At 47.8% G+C, this 17,936-nt stretch overlaps 1 protein-coding gene across 3 annotated transcripts in view; it reads left to right on the top strand.

The window, feature by feature from the left end:
• PAQR5 (progestin and adipoQ receptor family member 5) overlaps positions 1-17,936 on the top strand; it is a 790,069-nt gene that overhangs the window by 732,233 nt on the left and 39,900 nt on the right. For all 3 annotated transcript variants that reach the window (XM_069624226.1, XM_069624225.1, XM_069624227.1), the window contains 2 exons: positions 2,836-2,980; positions 4,352-4,615. In XM_069624226.1, coding sequence (XP_069480327.1) covers positions 2,836-2,980; positions 4,352-4,593 — 387 coding nt within the window. In that variant the 3' untranslated portion in view covers positions 4,594-4,615. The remainder of the gene's footprint in view (positions 1-2,835; positions 2,981-4,351; positions 4,616-17,936) is intronic.

Raw genomic sequence — 17,936 nt, 5'->3', positions numbered from 1 at the left:
CCGGATAGAGCTCATGGTCTACAACCAAAAGGCTAGCTAGTCCCGACATTAGTGTAGCCCTGGATCCTTTCCAGACCTAGCAACACCCCATGGTTACTGTAAGGAGTGAATGAGAGGCGATTGTTATTTAGTGAATGGAGGATGTTTGTGTGGTGGAGTGGGAGAAGTGTAGGGGTAGCAGGAGGAAGAGGTAATGGGAGTAGAAGTAGCAGTGGTAAGAGGAGAAATGGCAGAAGTAGTAAGGAGAATAGTGATTGTGGGAAGAGAAGTGATTGTGAGAGGAGAAGTAGTAGCAATTAGTGGAGAAATAGCAATGAGAAGAGAGGTATTAGTAGTAAGGAGGAGAGTGGTGGTATTGGGAAGAAAAGTGGTAGTGGTGAGAGAAGTAGTAGGGTTGAGGCATAGTTAACAGTGAAAGGGAGTCGCAGTAGTAAGAGGATAGTAGTCATTAGTAGTGAGAAAAGATCAGTAATAGTGTTGGGAAGAGAACAGTACCTGTAGAAAGGGGACGAGCAGGCTTCAAAATTGCTGGGAGCTGTTTAGCGTCTGTTTCTACCCCAGCGGAGCCTGGTTAGCTTGAAACTAGCAGCTACCAGGAGCTACATTTTGCTCCAAAGGCAAACTGGTACCTTACAAACATGCATATGTGACATTAACTTTGGGTATTTGAGAACGTTAATCAAGAACAACTAGGACACATTTAAACATATTGCATCATACATAATGGGCAAAAGGTTAAGGTTTGCCTCTGCTGTGGAAGTTAGATTTGTGGTATGTTGTGTACTCACTTCTGGTTCCCCCAATGGTAGCTCCTGCCTTCTGAGTGATTCTGACACCCAGGATCTGGTTTTATCTACTGCTCATCGAATCTAAATTTCGATCCCTCGAGGACTACTAGTAGCAAAATAGGTCTATTGAGAGAGAGTGGGAGGAGGAAAGCAGTTGAATTCAAAGGTTGGACTCAGGAAGGTGGCTTGAAATATCGGAGGGACAGAAGTTTGGAGGGGCAGGGAAGGGAATATGTAGAAAAGAAGGGTGAGGTGAGACTGAGCCTTACTGGCCTGGACGTTCGCAAAAGAGAAAGTGCACTGCACTCGCCCCCACTCCTGGGGCTTGAGTAGGGACCGCTATGAAGTCCCTGAAGGAGTCAGTGAGCCTTCACTTAGGGTGTCATCTATAGCCTGTAACAAGAACTCGGACAGTAAGGGTAACTCAGAAGAACAAACCAGAGAGTAAGGATGCCTGGGCTAGGGTGGGTATCCGAAAGGAGACGAGAGAGAGAGAGGGAGGGACAACCCGAGCGCCAACTTTCCCAAAGCCCTTGGCCAGTCTGTACCCTGAATCAACTAAACTGTCGACCTCTCATCACTGTGATAAGAACAGACCATGTGCCTGTTAGACCTCTGTATTAAAAACCCATGAATCATCTCAATATTTTGGAGTTTTTTTGTGGTGCTGTCACCATCTTGTTGCATATGTTAACTATGCTAGCAAAGCATCCACTCACACAGCAAGGAATTAGATGTCCCTTTTGGAAATACAGATTAGGTCCTGTCAGAAGCGTGAAGGGACCAGACTGCCGAGGAATAACACTTGTTTGAAGCAGAGTTTTGGGGTTCTATACTTGGTTGCAGATTTGAAATGAGTAAATGGGTATACAAGTGATCTTGGAGTTGGGAATTTATACACCACTTTATTTCATGCTGATGTTTCAGCCACCTGGGCATAGGGTTCCACCCCGCCAACCTTAAGGAGGATTACCAATTATGTCCCAGTTTTATCATGTGATATTGTATTGTTGTGAATTTATATTACATTGGGGCTTCACATGTTGAGAGCTCTACTCTTGTTATGGCTGGCTAATAAGTAAAACTATAATAAAAATAAATAAAACAAATAATATATTTTAGATATATATTGTATTGAATGAGGTTTCTGTAATTATATGGTTTATTTAAACCGTTAACTTGAAAAAGAAATTGAAATTGACCAAGTCATCTTTACTGCAGCCTTCATTGTCTAACAAATTATTGCGGGTCCTAACATCTGGGTCAAAATGTGAAATCTATTCGTTAAGACATCACTTACCAGTAGACGACCCCTCCAAGTGCTCATAGCAGTAACATCTGAGCTGTAATCAGTTTTGACAAAAAGGGACAGCATGACACAGTCCCGGATGACCTCCTGATTTTGTCCCTCCTGCACCTGCTTGGCTGTCTAGTACCCACCTGCTCACTCCTCACTGCAGGTGGTCCCCCTTCCAGCCCCTACTATCAGTTTCACAGTAATGATACGTTTTTGTTATTTTAGTTCCTGGACCTCCTGTTAGTCTGAAGTGGACCTCCCTACTCATCCTCACTGGCCTTTCGGCGGCACCTGTATGTAGACTTTGACATCTTATTGATTCTGCCCTCAATCCTACCAGCCTTTCCCTTTATGGCTGCTTGCTCCTAGAAAAGCAGTATCTATGTGCCTGTAACCCTATGCAGTGCCCAAATGAATGTATGTAATATGATACTAAGTGTAAACTGTCTACATGTAATCATATTATGTGGTAGTTTCAATAGTTTCAATTGTGTACCTGCTACCATTAATGTGCTGAACACGTGCAGAGTTCTGTAAAATTGTTGAGTTATGTATTACTGCTCAGTGTTGATAATTGCTCAGTTCTGTACTTCCACTCATGGGTGTACTTGTGTTCAGTGGTGTAGAATAAACACATCAAGTAAGTCCATTGACATACCTGTGATGTCTCTGACCAAAGTGAGAGCATCATTCTGATACATTAGACACCTCTCACAGACCAAACATGAGTTTCCCATCTTTTATTTGCAGCTGTACCTCTGCACTGGTGATGGCTGCACTGAGAACGATGCATGTTCGACCCACAGCTGGCACATCAGCTTGGCTTTCCTCACTGGCTTCCTTTTTGCCACACACTTACCTGAGAGGTTGGCGCCTGGCTGCTTTGACTACATTGGTGAGTAGAGCTGACCACAGAGACCAGTGGCATTGATGTAAAAGGTGCAGATGATGCAGCAACACCAAGACCAAGTAGCACAGTAGTATAGAAGCAAACCCAGTTTAGCGGTGTGCTAGATCTCAGCAGTGCAACAGCACTAAGACTCAGAAGAAGAGGGGTGCTGGGGCATAGGAGCACCAGGGCAGATGGATACAGGAAAATAGCTAGTATCTTGCAACTTGTTAATGTGAGAGAATGGCATTCGTGTTACAGTAAAGAAAAAGAAAGGCCAACTTTGAGCAACTTCACCACACTCCTCCTCAGGCCAGATTACCTTCACTACACTTTTCTTCTGTCCAGGTTAACATAAGCACACTTCTCTAATATGCCATGTTAGGCTCACCACTTGTTTGCAGGCTAGGCTTGCTTCACCGCAGTTCTCTTTTCCCCACGTAAGTGTCCCCACTCATCAGCAGGCCATTATAGCTTCACAACCCCTCTTCAGCCAGGGCTTAACTGTAGCTTTCTTCTAAAGGATTTTTTTCTTTTGCACTATGTATACCAATAAATTATAGCAGAGCACGTATGCATTTTGAAAAAGTGAAATTATGTTCAAGTAATTTAGCTACATTGATTTAAAACTTGCATATAAATGCAGTCGCCTCCACGCTGTAATTCTTGTATCCATAGCAGTAGTCTTAGAAATATTCCCCCCTAATCTCCTTTCTCTTTAGCAGAAAGAGTTCCCATTGCTTTATACATCACAATACCACAAGTTGATATCTAAAATTGTAATATTTTTCGATTTTTATTTTAGCAAGCTACCAACCTTTAATGGTTTGGTTTTTTTCTCCATCTGTTGTTCAATTATCAATGTATCCGCTGTTTCCTCAACACACTTCTCTTCCACCCAGACTACATTTTCTTTACTTTAATCACTATGGCCCGCTTTGGACTGCCCATACAGAATAACCTTTATCTAAGGCTAGCCTTAATCTATTCAGTGTCCACCCTCTGCCTCACTCTCACATGGCCACTCACTCACTTCCTCTGATGCTCTCTAAATTATTCTCATTTACTCATGTGCTCCCCAGAACAGTCTGATGCACACTATTTAGATAGCCGCTCATGTGGTCACTTAGACAATAGTCCACTCACCATTTCTATGTGATGCATATCACACACTAACTAAAGTCATAACCTGTCCATGCTGGCCCATCACTGGGTTCTCACAATGTTCACTATCCTCCTTCCTCCAAGCTGACACACCCTCATTCTTACTCAGATACCCACCAGCCTTCTCACATGCTCACTCACCTTCCCCATCATGTTCATTTATCTTGCAGGGATTCCACCTGTCTCACCTCAATGATGCCTTTCTCGTTACAGGTCACAGCCACCAGCTCTTCCACGTGTGTGCCATCATTGGCACTCACTTCCAGATGGAGGGGCTGATCGTTGATATGAGTCAGCGGCAGGCCGTGCTCCACGTTGCAGCAGCCCTGCCATCCTTCGTCCACACAGTGGGGGCCATTTGTATGTGTGTGGGTGTGAACCTGGCCCTCATCACAACGTTTTCTGTGGGACTCTACTGGACACCCAAGACACAAACCAAGGATAAGCGATTGTAGCTTCTCTTCCGCCGAACTCCAGGTACAGTGGGTCATACAGTGAAGGATAGTAAAAGCACAACTAAGGGGACATCTAGAAGGGGTTACTATGAATACATTTTCCAGTAAGGCCATGTTAGTGGATATGCTTCCATTAGAAGATCTAGGCAGTCTCCTTTAGTATGGCCAGTGGGCTGCGCCATTGCATCCTCTTCTTTCTAGAATGGCTGCCTGTCTAGAACATCTTTTCTGGAAGCAAGCACTGTGCATGAGGACAAAGGCTGCTGAGTTCAACAGTTGCTCAACGCTCTTAATCATTATGTGTTGCTCTCTTGATACTCCCTTAAAGGTCACTTTTCACTGATCGTTGCAAGCCTCTGTTGCAGTAGAGGTATGGGAGTCTTTGGTTATGTCACTTGACTTAAGACTCAAGGGGCAGATCAAGATTTGCAGAATCGGGCCCCATTATGACCAGACCAAGACCAGTCCTTTGAAGGTATCGATTAAGTTTATTACAGACTAGCAGTTGTACCCGTCACAGTAATTCCTACTAAAGAAAAAATAATTAGACAAAGGTATATTTATCTTTTATACTTTTTACATTGTCAGGTTTGTAGCATGTTGGGAAGTGTGCTGAACATTTCAACCAGGCACACACACACATCCACAACCCCCCTTCCCCCACAAAACCCACAGTAAAAAATCAGGTGAAAATGAATTTCACAGTAAAAGAAATGTAATCTGTGATAATGAAGAAAGTGAAAAATATAAAACTGTGTCCTGATATTTCAGTTTTGAAATTGCATATCTATGCAAAACTCTAGATTTAAAAAGGTGAATGAATCCAATGTGAATGGACATTGTAAAACAGAGGCGAGGTCTTCTATCCCCAGCACCCTAAAGCTGTGCCTTAGAGAACCCAAATACAAACAATATAATGTTACTATGCAATCATGGGCAACCCCTTTTATTTATTGCACCATTATCTCCACATCAAGAGCAGGGCATTTACATTGTTTAATCCCCTTCTAAAAGTACTCCGCTTCTCTTGTCTCAAGAAAGTAAATGGATGTCTTTACCTTCTTGCCTTCCTATGGTTTATGATTCTTACATTTAAATATTTATTTTTTAATATTGTGATTAGCCCTTCATTGTTTCTTTCCACTTCCTTAAGGTATCATTATTTTAACAAAAAAGCACCAGGTAAAAGCTGCATTCTTCATTTGTTTTGTCTTTGTTTGAAGAGTGTTCAATTCAGTTTGGTTTGTTTTCTTCAAAGGTATTTGTCATGCACTATTCTGTGTACCAGCACAGCCTTGTGTTAAGGCTGGTACTGGTTTGACTAAACCTAGAGCTCAAGAAAGCCCTGGTACTGGCACCACCGAGGGCTAGAAGAAGGATCGGGGTTGAAAGCCTGCGATCCAAATGTTTGAGGGAGAAAAGACTGAAGATTATTTTTCTGAAATAATCTTCGGTCTTTTCTCCCCTGAACATTTACAAATTGGCCCTACCCACATCCACACCACACCCCTAGCCCCTACTTTTCTTGTGTCTCTGCAACGCCTGTTCCCTTTCACTTCCGTGATCGGGAACCGGCGCCACAAGCTCCTTTTCTTTTTTTTTCGGGGGACTCCCCCGCTCACAATATAGTGAGCAAGGGTGCGGGGTACAGCCCCCAGCTACAAATGCGTGATCCTGTCGAACCTTTCGGCCATTCGGAATTTTCGAACAGCTAAATCACGCATTCAGACATTTTTTATCAGTCATTTTGGCCTAAACATAGAAGAAGCCCTAAGCCTGATGGATACTCATGTGAAATCTTGAAAAGAACACCATCACTTAGTCTGTGCTGTCACGGGGCAATGATGGAGAGGTCAGAGTGCCAGGTGTTCTGAGGCATTCATATCATGAGAGAAAGTAGGACAGGAATTGGGGTTATTTCAAGGTCCTATGTTTCCCAACCAGAAGTCGAAGTGAGCAAGAATCAACAGGAAAAGGTTTCTACTACTTTACTGTTAATAGGTGAACTTTTTACAACAGTTTGTACAATTTTCAAATAGCTCTTTTTACTGTTAGAGGCATGCCTCTCATTTCAATTGATAGCCTCTTAGAAGCTAACCACTTCCTCGGGGCTCCTGTTTATGTGGTAAGCAGCAACATAATGTGTAAGACCATGATAACCTATGCTTATACACATTTTGGGAAGTATGGAGAAGCATCTGCTCATCACATGAGGCATGTATTTTCTTACAGAACCTACATAGGCCAAACCGATGGCTTACGTCTTAGACATGTGTATCCTTTTGTTATGAATGTTTGCCCATTTACATTTTGTGCTAGTTTTATTTTTCACTTAAACACCGCTGCTCCTGTGCCATGTTGAGATCATTCTCAACATCTGGAGCTTTTATAAAGGACAGATTTGACAAACTCTTAAGTGCTAAATTAAGTAGTGGGTCTTCTGCACAATCAAAATGTAGCTTTTGGGAAAGGATAGAGGTCACTGTGCCGTCAGTGTTTGTACACACTAAATATTAAGACTGTGGAATTGGTGAAATGAAATCAACAAAGTTCCAACTGAATATCAAGTTTCCAAAGTAACTTTAGAGGAGTAATTATATATACCAATCAAATAATCCAGTTTAGTGATTTGTTCATTCTAATTTGTGTAGAAAAGGCAACATAAGCTGTGATAAATATTCCTTTATTCAAAGTTTACATTTAATAAACCACTACAAGCAAACACTTTTCACACATGTATGCCAAATTATGAAATAATGCCATCTAAACTAAATGTTCAGAATACTCCTTCATGGACATGAATCACTATAATAAAAGATCGTTTGTAGGTCAATGTATGTTTGTTTGATATATTATTCAGACAATAAGATACGTTTCTTCCAATCAATATATTGAGTTCAGTTTCATTTGCCATACGTTCATACACAAAGTGTGGATGATAAATTAGTCAATTCAATTTACAGAACATTTCAAACCATGTGTTCCACTCTAGTGGCCATCCTTCGCTCCACGAGTCTCTTTCTGGAGGCGTATATGTTTTGTAAAAATCGTCTGGGACTATAAAATCTAAACACTGAATGGATTGTGTCCTCTCACGTATTCCTCATCTTATGAAATTCGTATTCGTATCCTGCCAGCTTCGATGTTTCGTAAAAAAAAATTCTCGGCAGAGGACGCTGTGCACGAGGTTGTGGCATCGATGTCCCTCGACGGGCTCCGTACTGTGTCGACATCACCATCAGTATAAATAGCTTGTGCCGCGCCTGTTTTCTTCAGAAAATGTCGTCTTCTTCCACCCCTTCTGCTCCCAAGACGGGGTTCAAAAAATGTATTGATTGCGGATCGAAGATTTTGATTACAGATCCTCACCGCATTTGTCTTTGGTGCCTAGGTTCAGACCATCGAACCAGCGACTGTGGCTCCTGTCAGTCAATGATAGAGAAAACCCTTCGTTTGAGGAAAGGTAAACTGGCGGTGGGGTGGGAAGCTTCCAAGGCCTCTTCGAAGGCCTCGTCAAAAAGACATAGGAATTCAAGCAATTCGAAGGAATCGGATCGCTGTAAACATCCTAAGAGGTCTCGATTACGCAGTAGATCAAGAGGCTCTTCATCTTCCTCTTCAAAAAAGGTTAAGAGGATACATAGATCTCCCTCTTCTTCCTCGGATACGTCTACTGAATTGGTACGATGCCCGACTAAGTCGGATTCCCCAGGAAAATTGGATGAATTTAGAAGGAAGATGATGGAGCTCTTTGAGAATGAGGCCTCGACCCCCTCAAAGAAGCCTCAAAAGAGCCAGATCCTGGTCGCTCTGTCGGACGGCACAGGGAAGTCAGGAACTACTGTGGAAAGATCCAGTAGTAAAGGTGAACCTCAAAAGACTCAAGTCGACGTCAAATCATCGAAGATTCCTCGAGCCACCGTCTAAAAAACATAAGTCGTTCAAGCACTCGACGACTTTGTCGACGCCATCGGCGCCGACAGCTTCAACATCGAAGCCAAAAGCGTTTTCGATGCCTTTGTCAAAGACATCATCGGTGTCTTCGAAGACTCGTTCGATACCATTGAAGGTTCCTTCGATCCAAACTCATGGACAGGAAAGGAGATTTACTCCTTTACCTAAGTCAGACTTCTTTAAGTCTATGGGCCTCATTACAAGTTTGGAGGCAGCTATGCCGCTATTTGCGGCATGGCTGCCTCCAAACTCGGGTCCGGGTTCCTTGAATGAGGAATTACCGGGCCATTCTAACCTTGGAGGACCCGGTAATTCCTCATTCAATTTACCCATCCCCCATTCCCATTTGAGCCCCCATAGGGCCCGTTGTTAGCTCCCTGGTCCCCTCGTGGGACCCGCAAAGGACGTCTGGTCTGACCAGATATCCAGAGCGGGTCCCGCGAGGGAACCTCGTAATAGGGCGGAATGGGTTTAACGGCACCGTTACTGGCACCGTTAAACCCGTTCTGCCAGGGTCATAATGAGGCCCAATGTCTTCTATATTTGAAGAAAGTGTCTCTGAAGAAGTTTCTCATTTTGGAGTACAATATGGTACAAGAGAGGTCCCAGAAGAATAAATCGATCCAGAATCGAAAATGAGACCTGTGTGATACTCGCCACTCTTCTAGTGGCATTGATACGTCACTTGAGCTAGTGTTTGCAAAACCTGACCCTGCAGAACATGCAGATTCAGGGTACAGGAGTCTAATGAATAGGGTGGTTGAATACATGGGCTAGGGTGAAGCCTCACCCACTTTTGATCAGGATGATATGACTGATATACTTCATCGGGGCCCTCAGAAGGATCCAGTTCTCCCCTTCCATAGGGCACTTCAAAGAACGGTAGAAAAAAACTGTGACATTCCTGATACAATTGCTGCAGTCAACAATAATATCTAGTTCTGATGCTGATTATTTAAGTAGACATCCCACTCCAGAAAGCTTTGTTATTCAGGCTGTAACTTCCTCAAGACAAACAGCATATCCATCTATCCCCCCCGGATAGAGAGGATAAGAAGGTGCATGCTTGGGCCCGTAAGGTCTTTACCTCGGGTAGCATGGCTCTCAAGTCAACTAATGTCAACTGTACCCTGGCCAGGTTCACCCATACCCTGTGGGACTGCATTTCGGCGGCTGCTGAACATATTCTGGAAGGCGAGGAAAGGGAAGGCTTCCTGAATATTGTCAAAAAACAGAGAGGAGGCAATGGGGGAATGTCTCCAGTCTGGACTGGATACTGCAGATATATCAACAGATCCATAGCTGCAAGCACAGTGCTACGCAGATTTGCGTGGTTGAGGAAGTCGGGGTTTGCACCAGATGTGCAGGCCGGACTACTCGACATGCCTTTTGATGGCTTGAGGCTGTTTGGTAGTAAAGCTGATGGAAGCTTAGAAAAACTACAGACCTCAAAAGCGGTGACTAAATCTCTTAGCGCCTCCATGCGACAGCCTCAGAAACCTTATTCGGGCTCATCTTCCACGAGAGGTCGTTCTTTTCAGTACTACTCCTCTTTTGGTAGAGGAAGACGACAGGCCATTCAAAGAGGCAAGAGAAATGTCGCTCGATGTGGACGAGGAAAAAGTGCAAAACCAGCCTCCGGAACGGCATCTTTGCCCTCAGCCGCTCCTGCAGCCGCCTCCAAATCACTCTGAGGCCTTATCACACAAAACCCTGGTGGGAGGCAGAATCCCTCAGCATCTGAAAGAATGTCGGGTTATTACTTCAGATGTTTGGGCACTGGAGACAGTAGCTCAAGGTTACCGCCTTCCCTTCCTAAAAAGAATATTGTCAAAAAACAGAGAGGAGGCAATGGGGGAATGTCTCCAGTCTGGACTGGATACTGCAGATATATCAACAGATCCATAGCTGCAAGCACAGTGCTACGCAGATTTGCGTGGTTGAGGAAGTCGGGGTTTGCACCAGATGTGCAGGCCGGACTACTCGACATGCCTTTTGATGGCTTGAGGCCGTTTGGTAGTAAAGCTGATGGAAGCTTAGAAAAACTACAGACCTCAAAAGCGGTGACTAAATCTCTTAGCGCCTCCATGCGACAGCCTCAGAAACCTTATTCGGGCTCATCTTCCACGAGAGGTCGTTCTTTTCAGTACTACTCCTCTTTTGGTAGAGGAAGACGACAGGCCATTCAAAGAGGCAAGAGAAATGTCGCTCGATGTGGACGAGGAAAAAGTGCAAAACCAGCCTCCGGAACGGCATCTTTGCCCTCAGCCGCTCCTGCAGCCGCCTCCACATCACTCTGAGGCCTTATCACACAAAACCCTGGTGGGAGGCAGAATCTCTCAGCATCTGAAAGAATGTCAGGTTATTACTTCAGATGCTTGGGCACTGGAGACAGTAGCTCAAGGTTACCGCCTTCCCTTCCTAAAAAGGCCTCAGGACCATCCACCTGGAACCAACTCTGTCAATATTCCAGATCCGCTCCTGTTGCAAGGCATTTTAACCCTGCTAGAGAAAGGTGCAATAGAACATGTACCTGTAGCGGAGAGGAACAAGGGTTGCTACTCCCCTTACTTTCTCATTCCAAAGAAGGACGGAGGATTGAGACCCATCTTGGACTTAAGAAACTTGAACAAGTTCCCCAGGAAGGACAAGTTCAAGATGGTAACCCTTTCTCAGAGCCTTCAGGCTCTCCAACTCCAAGACTGGTTGCCATCATTGGACCTTCAGGATGCTTACTTTCATGTGGCAATCTATCCCAAGCACAGAAAGTACCTGAGGTTTGCGGTTGGCGGTTCTCACTTTCAGTTTCGAGTTCTGCCATTCGGGATGACCTCCGCCCGAGGGTTTTCACCAAACTGATAGCGGTTGTGGCAGTGAGTCTCTGGAGAGGGGGGATTCACGTCTACCCCTATCTGGACGATTGGTTGATCAGAGCTCGTTCTCCCGAACAAACTCGGGAAAATCTGTCGATCACCTATCACTTCCTTCACAAACTGGACTTCTCCCTCAGTTTCAAGAAGTCTCACATGATACCATCCCAAGAGCTCCAGTTTATCAGAGCAGTCTTGGATACTTCCTTGGGCAAACCCTCTCCTCCCTAGGTGACAGCTCTCCACATTCTGCAGATGGTAAAGTTCCAGAATGCCCAGCATCTGCCGGCCTTCAATTTTCTGTGGTTGCTCTGCCTCATGGCATCCTGCATTTTTCTGGTGCCACAGGCTCGACTGAGGATGAGATCCCTCCAGTGGGCCCTCAGAACTCAGTGGTCCCAATTCTCTGGAAGTATGTCGGATCTTCTGCAAGTCCCAAGCGCAGTTGCTCAAGATCTACTATGGTGGGCTTGCAACGACAACATCCTCAAGGGAGAATCTTTTTGGCAACCATGGCCGGAGATAACAGTAGTAACGGACGCCTCACTCACGGGGTGGGGAGCCCACACCAGCGATCTGACAATCAGTGGTTGTTGGTCTCCATCGGACTCCAAACTACACATCAACCTATTGGAGCTGAGGGCAATCAAACTAGCGCTGAAGGCCTTCCCGCCCTCTGTACAGGGAAAGAATGTCCTGATAATGACGGACAACACGGTGGCCATGTACTACTTCAACAAGAGAGGAGGCTTAGGATCACTACCACTGTGCAGAGAGGCAATGCAGCTCTGGTTCTGGGCAATACGAGAGGGAATCTCTCTATCAGCAGTTCATCTAGCCGGAGAGCAGAACATGGCGGCAGACGCTCTGAGCAGGCAGATCAGTCTCCCACGAGTGGAAGCTTGCTCAGGAAGTCCTTCTGGAGATCTTCGTCCTTTGGGGAACCCCTCAAGTGTATCTGTTCGCAACCGCGGTCAACCGGAAGTGCGAACAGTTCTGTTCAAGGGAATTTCCCCCAAGAGGAGCTCTAGGAGATGCGTTTGTGGTGGATTGGAAGTTCCCACTTCTGTACGCGTTTTCTCCAGCCCCTGTGATTCCTCAAGTAATCAGGAGGTTGAGAAAGTTCAGGAAAACCATGATCCTAATTGCCCCGGATTGGGCTAGGAGGACGTGGTACCCTGATCTTCTGGACATGTCCATCTGCCCTCCAATACGTCTTCCGCAAAGAGAGGATCTGCTCTCGCAACAGGAAGGTCAGGTTCTCCATCCAGAGGTCAAAACACTCAACCTTCACATATGGTTTCTGAGAGGTTGAGATACAAGGATTGGGATCTTCCGAATGACGTAATGGAGATTTCGAGGGGATTGGGTCCTCTGACGTATTCCATATCTATGACAGTAATTACCACAGCTGTGCTGCTTTGGAAAATCTTTCTGCGTCCTGCATCGATGACGTCAATACGCTGACCTCGAGGGCCTCCGTCGAGCCGACGTCAGCGGATGTTATAAGTAGGATGCACGACGCCCGCAGCCTCAGTTCCGTTTTTTCTGCGAATGTGTTCACTTCGGAGATCTTGGCGCGCCTCGATTCTACTGAATCCTGTTCTTTCAGTTCTTCAAACCTGTTTCTTTGTTGCTACTTGTAAGCATGATGTCTTCAGCTTCTTCCACCCCGTGGTCCGGGTTTAAGAAGTGTCGGGTGTGCGGGTCCAAGGTGTCGCTAACGGATACGCACGATGCTTGCCTCTGGTGCCTCGGGGAGGACCATGATACGGACGACTGTCTCGACTGCCAATCGCTCACATCGAAGGCCTTGCAGGAGCATAAAAAGAAGCTGTCGTGTCGGTCGGTAAGGTGTCCAAGCCTCGGAAGTCGCGTTCCACTGGTCTTTCGACGGACGATTCGAGGGGCGACTCTCCGCATCGTAGTCGTGAGTCCGAGGGTTCTCGGTCTGGGAGTTGGTCCTGCCATTCCTCTGCCTCGTCGAGGCACTCCAGGAAGCGCCGTCACAGGTTGCCTTCCCCGTCCTCCTCCGAGGACTCCACCCATCGGGGGGTTGCTTGTCCCAACAAGCATTCCACTCCTGAGGAATGGGATTCCTTCCGAATTGAGATGTTGGCGATTTTTCAATCGCTGGGCTCTGGTCCGTCCTCGCCGCCTGAGGACGCCGGTAGTGGCCGTGCTAGAGACACCGCTCGTCCGCCTTCGGGCTCGAGCAGTCGTCGTGACCACCAGGCGCCTTCGAGGTCCCGGTCGGACAAGGATGGTCGCTCTAGGCATGCCCATTCCAGGTCCCGGTCCTCGACGCCCTTGAGACCGCGGGAACCTGTGCAGTCTTCGAGGAAGATTTCGATGCCATCGGCGCCCAGGCTGTCGAGAGACACGCTCAGGGCTCTGCCCTCGAGGCCTGTGTCGACGCTGTCGAAGCTGTCGGCGCCGAGCTCAATGTCGACGCCGATTCCATCGATGCCTTTTGAGGCGGCTTTGTCAGGGATGCCTCGTGGTACGGGGGAACCCCCCAGAAAGGCTTTGGCTAAGGCAAAACATGTCTTTGTTCCTTTTTCAGTTCCCTCTTTCCAGCCTCTGGGTTATATTTCTGAGGTGGATGAGGGGTCTGAGGAAGGTGAGTTTCCTGCTGGCCTCCTTTCTGGTCATACCCAGCTTGAGGACCTGCGCCAGTCATTGCATGACGCCAGTGGGCTCAACACCTCTCCGGAGGTGGAATTTGGTAGGCCTGAGCCTGGCACGCATGCCGACTCCTCATCAGCGCCTGATGTCGAGGGTCACGGATTACCTGTGGTGGTCTGCCCCCCCCTGGGGATTTTCAGCAGGCTGATCTGACCGATATCCTTGACCAAGGTCCCCCAACTGACCCGGTACTGCCATTCCATATGGCCTTGCAGAGAAGGGTGGCTGCGGCTTGGACTTCTCCGGAGAGTCTCCCGGCAATGAGCAAGTCCTTGCCGAAGAAATATCGCCCTGCAAGTGGCGACCCCTGCTACTTGACCAGGCACCCTACTCCGGAGAAATTGGTGGTGCAGGCGGCTACGGCCCCAGCAAAGCAGGCGTCGTACCCTACCATCCCTCCTCATAGGGGACGACAAACGTTTTGACGGCTGGGCGAAGAAGGTATTTTCTTCTGGGGGTATGGCGCTTCAGGCTGCCAAATCCTTTTGTTCCTTGTCTCGTTTCACGCACACTCTGTGGAGCTGTATTTCCCTAGCTGCTGATCATATTCCCGAAGGGGAGGAACGGGATGGTTTCCTTGCTATTGTGCAGGATGGCAAGGATGCCATGTGTGAATCCGTTCAGTCGGGTCTGGACATGGTTGATTGCGTCAGCCGGTCCATGGTGGCGAGCACCGTAATACGCAGGTTTGCGTGGTTGCGGAAGTCGGGGTTTGCTCCTGATGTGCAAGCCCGGCTCCTCAACATGCCCCTTGATGGTGACCATCTTTTTGGCAGCAAGGCTGACGAGAGCCTTGAGAGGTTGCAGACCTCCAAAGCTGCAGCAAAGTCGTTGGGCGCTGCAGTTCGCCAACCTCTGCCTTTTCGTCCTAGGGGACAGCAATGGAGGGGAGGTTCCTTTCCATATTACTCGTCCTTTAGTAAGTTGAGAGGAGCTGCAAGTCAAAGGGGCAACCGTAGGAGTGCCAGAGGTGGAAAACACAGTACTCGAGGTGCCAAGGCCGCGCAAGCAGTTGCCTTTTTGCCCTCAGGCACTGCCGCAGCCGCTTCAGCTCAGTCATGAGGCCCATACTTCTCCGATTGGGGGAAGGCTGGCGCAGCATCTTGTGGAATGGTGTGCCATTACTTCAGATGTGTGGGTTCTGGAGATCATAGCCCACGGCTACTGTCTTCATTTCCAGCAGAGGCCTCACGACAATCCACCAGGGAATCTCTCTTTGAAGAGTCCGGATCCGCTCCTTGCGCAGGAAATTCAATCCCTGATTGAGAAAGGCGCCATAGAACTGGTGCCTGTAGCAGAGAGAAACAAGGGATGGTATTCCCCTTATTTTTTTATTTCGAAGAAAGACGGGGGATTGAAACCCATCATGGACTTGCGCGGTTAAGATGGTTACTCTTTCTCAAGTCCTCCAGGCCCTTCAACTTCAGGACTGGTTGGTGTCTCTCGACCACAAGGACGCTTATTTTCATGTGCCGATCCATCCAAAGCACGAGAAGTACCTGAGGTTCGCGGTTGGTGACTCGCACTTTCAGTTTCGGGTCCTGTCGTTCGGATTGACCTCCGCCACGAGGGTCTTCACCAAGCTCATGGTGGTGGTGGCAGCGCATCTCAGGAAAGGGGGGAGTCACGTCTACCCCTACCTGGACGATTGGTTGATCAGGGCGTGCTCTCCCGAGCAAGTCCTGGATCATCTGTCCGTCACCTGCCACTCCCTCCACAAGCTGGGCTTCACCCTTAACTTAAGTCCCATTTGACACCAACTCAGAGGCTCCAGTACATCGGAGGGGTGCTCGACACATCCCTGTGGCAGTGTTTCCCTCCCCAGGTAAGGGCTCTTCACATTCAGCAGATGATGCACAAGTTTCAACTTGCCCAGACACTCCTGGCGTTTGAGTTCTTGAGGTTGCTCGGCCTCATGGCATCCTGCGTTCTTCTGGTGCCAGAGGCCAGGTTGCGGATGAGATCTCTGCAATGGGCCCTCAAGCTTCAGTGGTCACAGTCCTCTGGCAGGTTGTCGGACCCCGTTCAGGTGCCGCCCTCAGTCGCCCAGGACCTTCTGTGGTGGGCCGTTGAAGGCAATCTAATGAGGGGGGCTACATTTTGGCTGCCCTGGCCGGAGGTGACGATCAGGACGGATGCATCCCTCACGGGATGGGGAGCTCATGCCAACGAGCTGACAGTCAGCGGTTGTTGGTCTCCGTCGGAGTCCAGACTCCATATCAATCTGTTGGAGCTGAGGGCCGTCAGGATTGCCCTGAAGGCTTTTCTGCCGACTGTGCGAGGAAAGAATGTCCTGATTCTGACGGACAACACAGTGGCCACGCACTACCTCAATAAAAAGGGGGGGGCAGGGTCACTTCCTCTGTGCAGGGAGGCGATACAGCTGTGGTTCTGGGCCATCCAGCAGGACATTTCAATCTCGGCAGTTCATCTGGCCGGAGACGAAAACGAGACGGCGGACGCTCTGAGCAGGCAGAGCGCGATCTCTCACGAGTGGGAGTTGGCTCAGGAGATTCTCCTGGAGATCTTCGCCCTTTGGGGGACCCCCTCAAATGGATCTCTTTGCCTCAAGTGTCAACCGGAAGTGCGAAAGGTTCTGCTCACAGGAATTTCCTCCATGAGGAGCCTTAGGAGACGCGTTCATAGTGGATTGGTCCTTCCCACTGCTGTATGCGTTTCCTCCAATCCCCGTCATCCCGCAAGTGATGCGGAGGGTACGGAGGTTCGGTTCCCGGACGATCCTCATTGCTCCGGCATGGGCCCGGAGGACGTGGTACCCGGACCTTCTCGACTTGTCCATCTGCCCTCCACGTCGTCTTCCCTACCGAGACGATCTGCTCTCACGGGAGGGGGGTCAGGTTCTCCATCCAGAGGTAAGATCCCTCAACCTTCACGCTTGGCTTCTGAAAGGTTGAGGTATAAGGATTGGGACCTCCCTGAAGACGTGATGGAGGTGTTGCTTTCGGCCAGACGGCTGGCAACAAAGTCCCTGTACCGTTGCCGTTGGATAAAGTTCTGCGACTGGTGCAGGGTTAAGAATGTGGATACTTTTTCATGTGACATTCCTGTGGTTCTGTCTTTTTTGCTTTCTTTAGGCCACAGGGGCTTGCAAGTGGGTACCATTAAAGGTTACCTGGCAGCGCTGTCCATATTTAAGCGCTCGTCTGAGGAGTGTTCTTATTTTAAAATCCCTTTAATTTATCAGTTTCTGAAAGGGCTCACTAATGTGTTCCCTCTGTCACCTTTCCAGGTGCCCGGTTGGGATTTGAACCTTGTTCTGAAATTCCTTATGGGTGCTCCGTTTGAGCCTTTGCATTCTTGTCCTTTGCGACTGTTGACCCTGAAAACTGTATTTTTAGTTGCGGTCACTTCCACTCGCAGAGTGAGTGAGTTACAGGCACTTTCAGTTAAGCCACCCTTCACTGTGTTTCAGAAGGACAGGGTTGTCCTTAGAGTTCCTCCTCCCTTTCTTCCGAAGGTGGTGTCGGAATTTCATTTAAGCCAGAAGGTTATTCTTCCGGCATTTTATCCTCCTCCGCATCCTGGTAAGGAAGAGGAGAGGCTCCATGGGCTGGATCCTAGGAGAGCTTTGAGTTTCTACATTTCACGCATGTCCCGGGTCAGAGTGGACGATCAGCTCTTTATTGGTTACGCTGGAAGGTATTTGGGACAAGCTGTGACTAAGCAGACTTTGTCAAGATGGATTATCTTGTCAATTTCTGAATGTTACCGTCTGGTGGGTAAGGACCCTCCGGTGGGCTTACGGGCCCATTCTACTAGGGGTATGGCTGCCTCTACCGCCCTGCAGAGGGGTGTTCCTATTCGTAACAT

Source organism: Ambystoma mexicanum, chromosome 11 (genome assembly GCF_040938575.1).
Source record: "Ambystoma mexicanum isolate Mex_15411 chromosome 11, UKY_AmexF1_1, whole genome shotgun sequence".
Classification (NCBI taxonomy): Eukaryota; Metazoa; Chordata; class Amphibia; order Caudata; family Ambystomatidae; genus Ambystoma; species Ambystoma mexicanum.
Note: the sequence above shows the minus strand (reverse complement) of the source record. Positions and strands in the feature narration are given on the sequence as shown.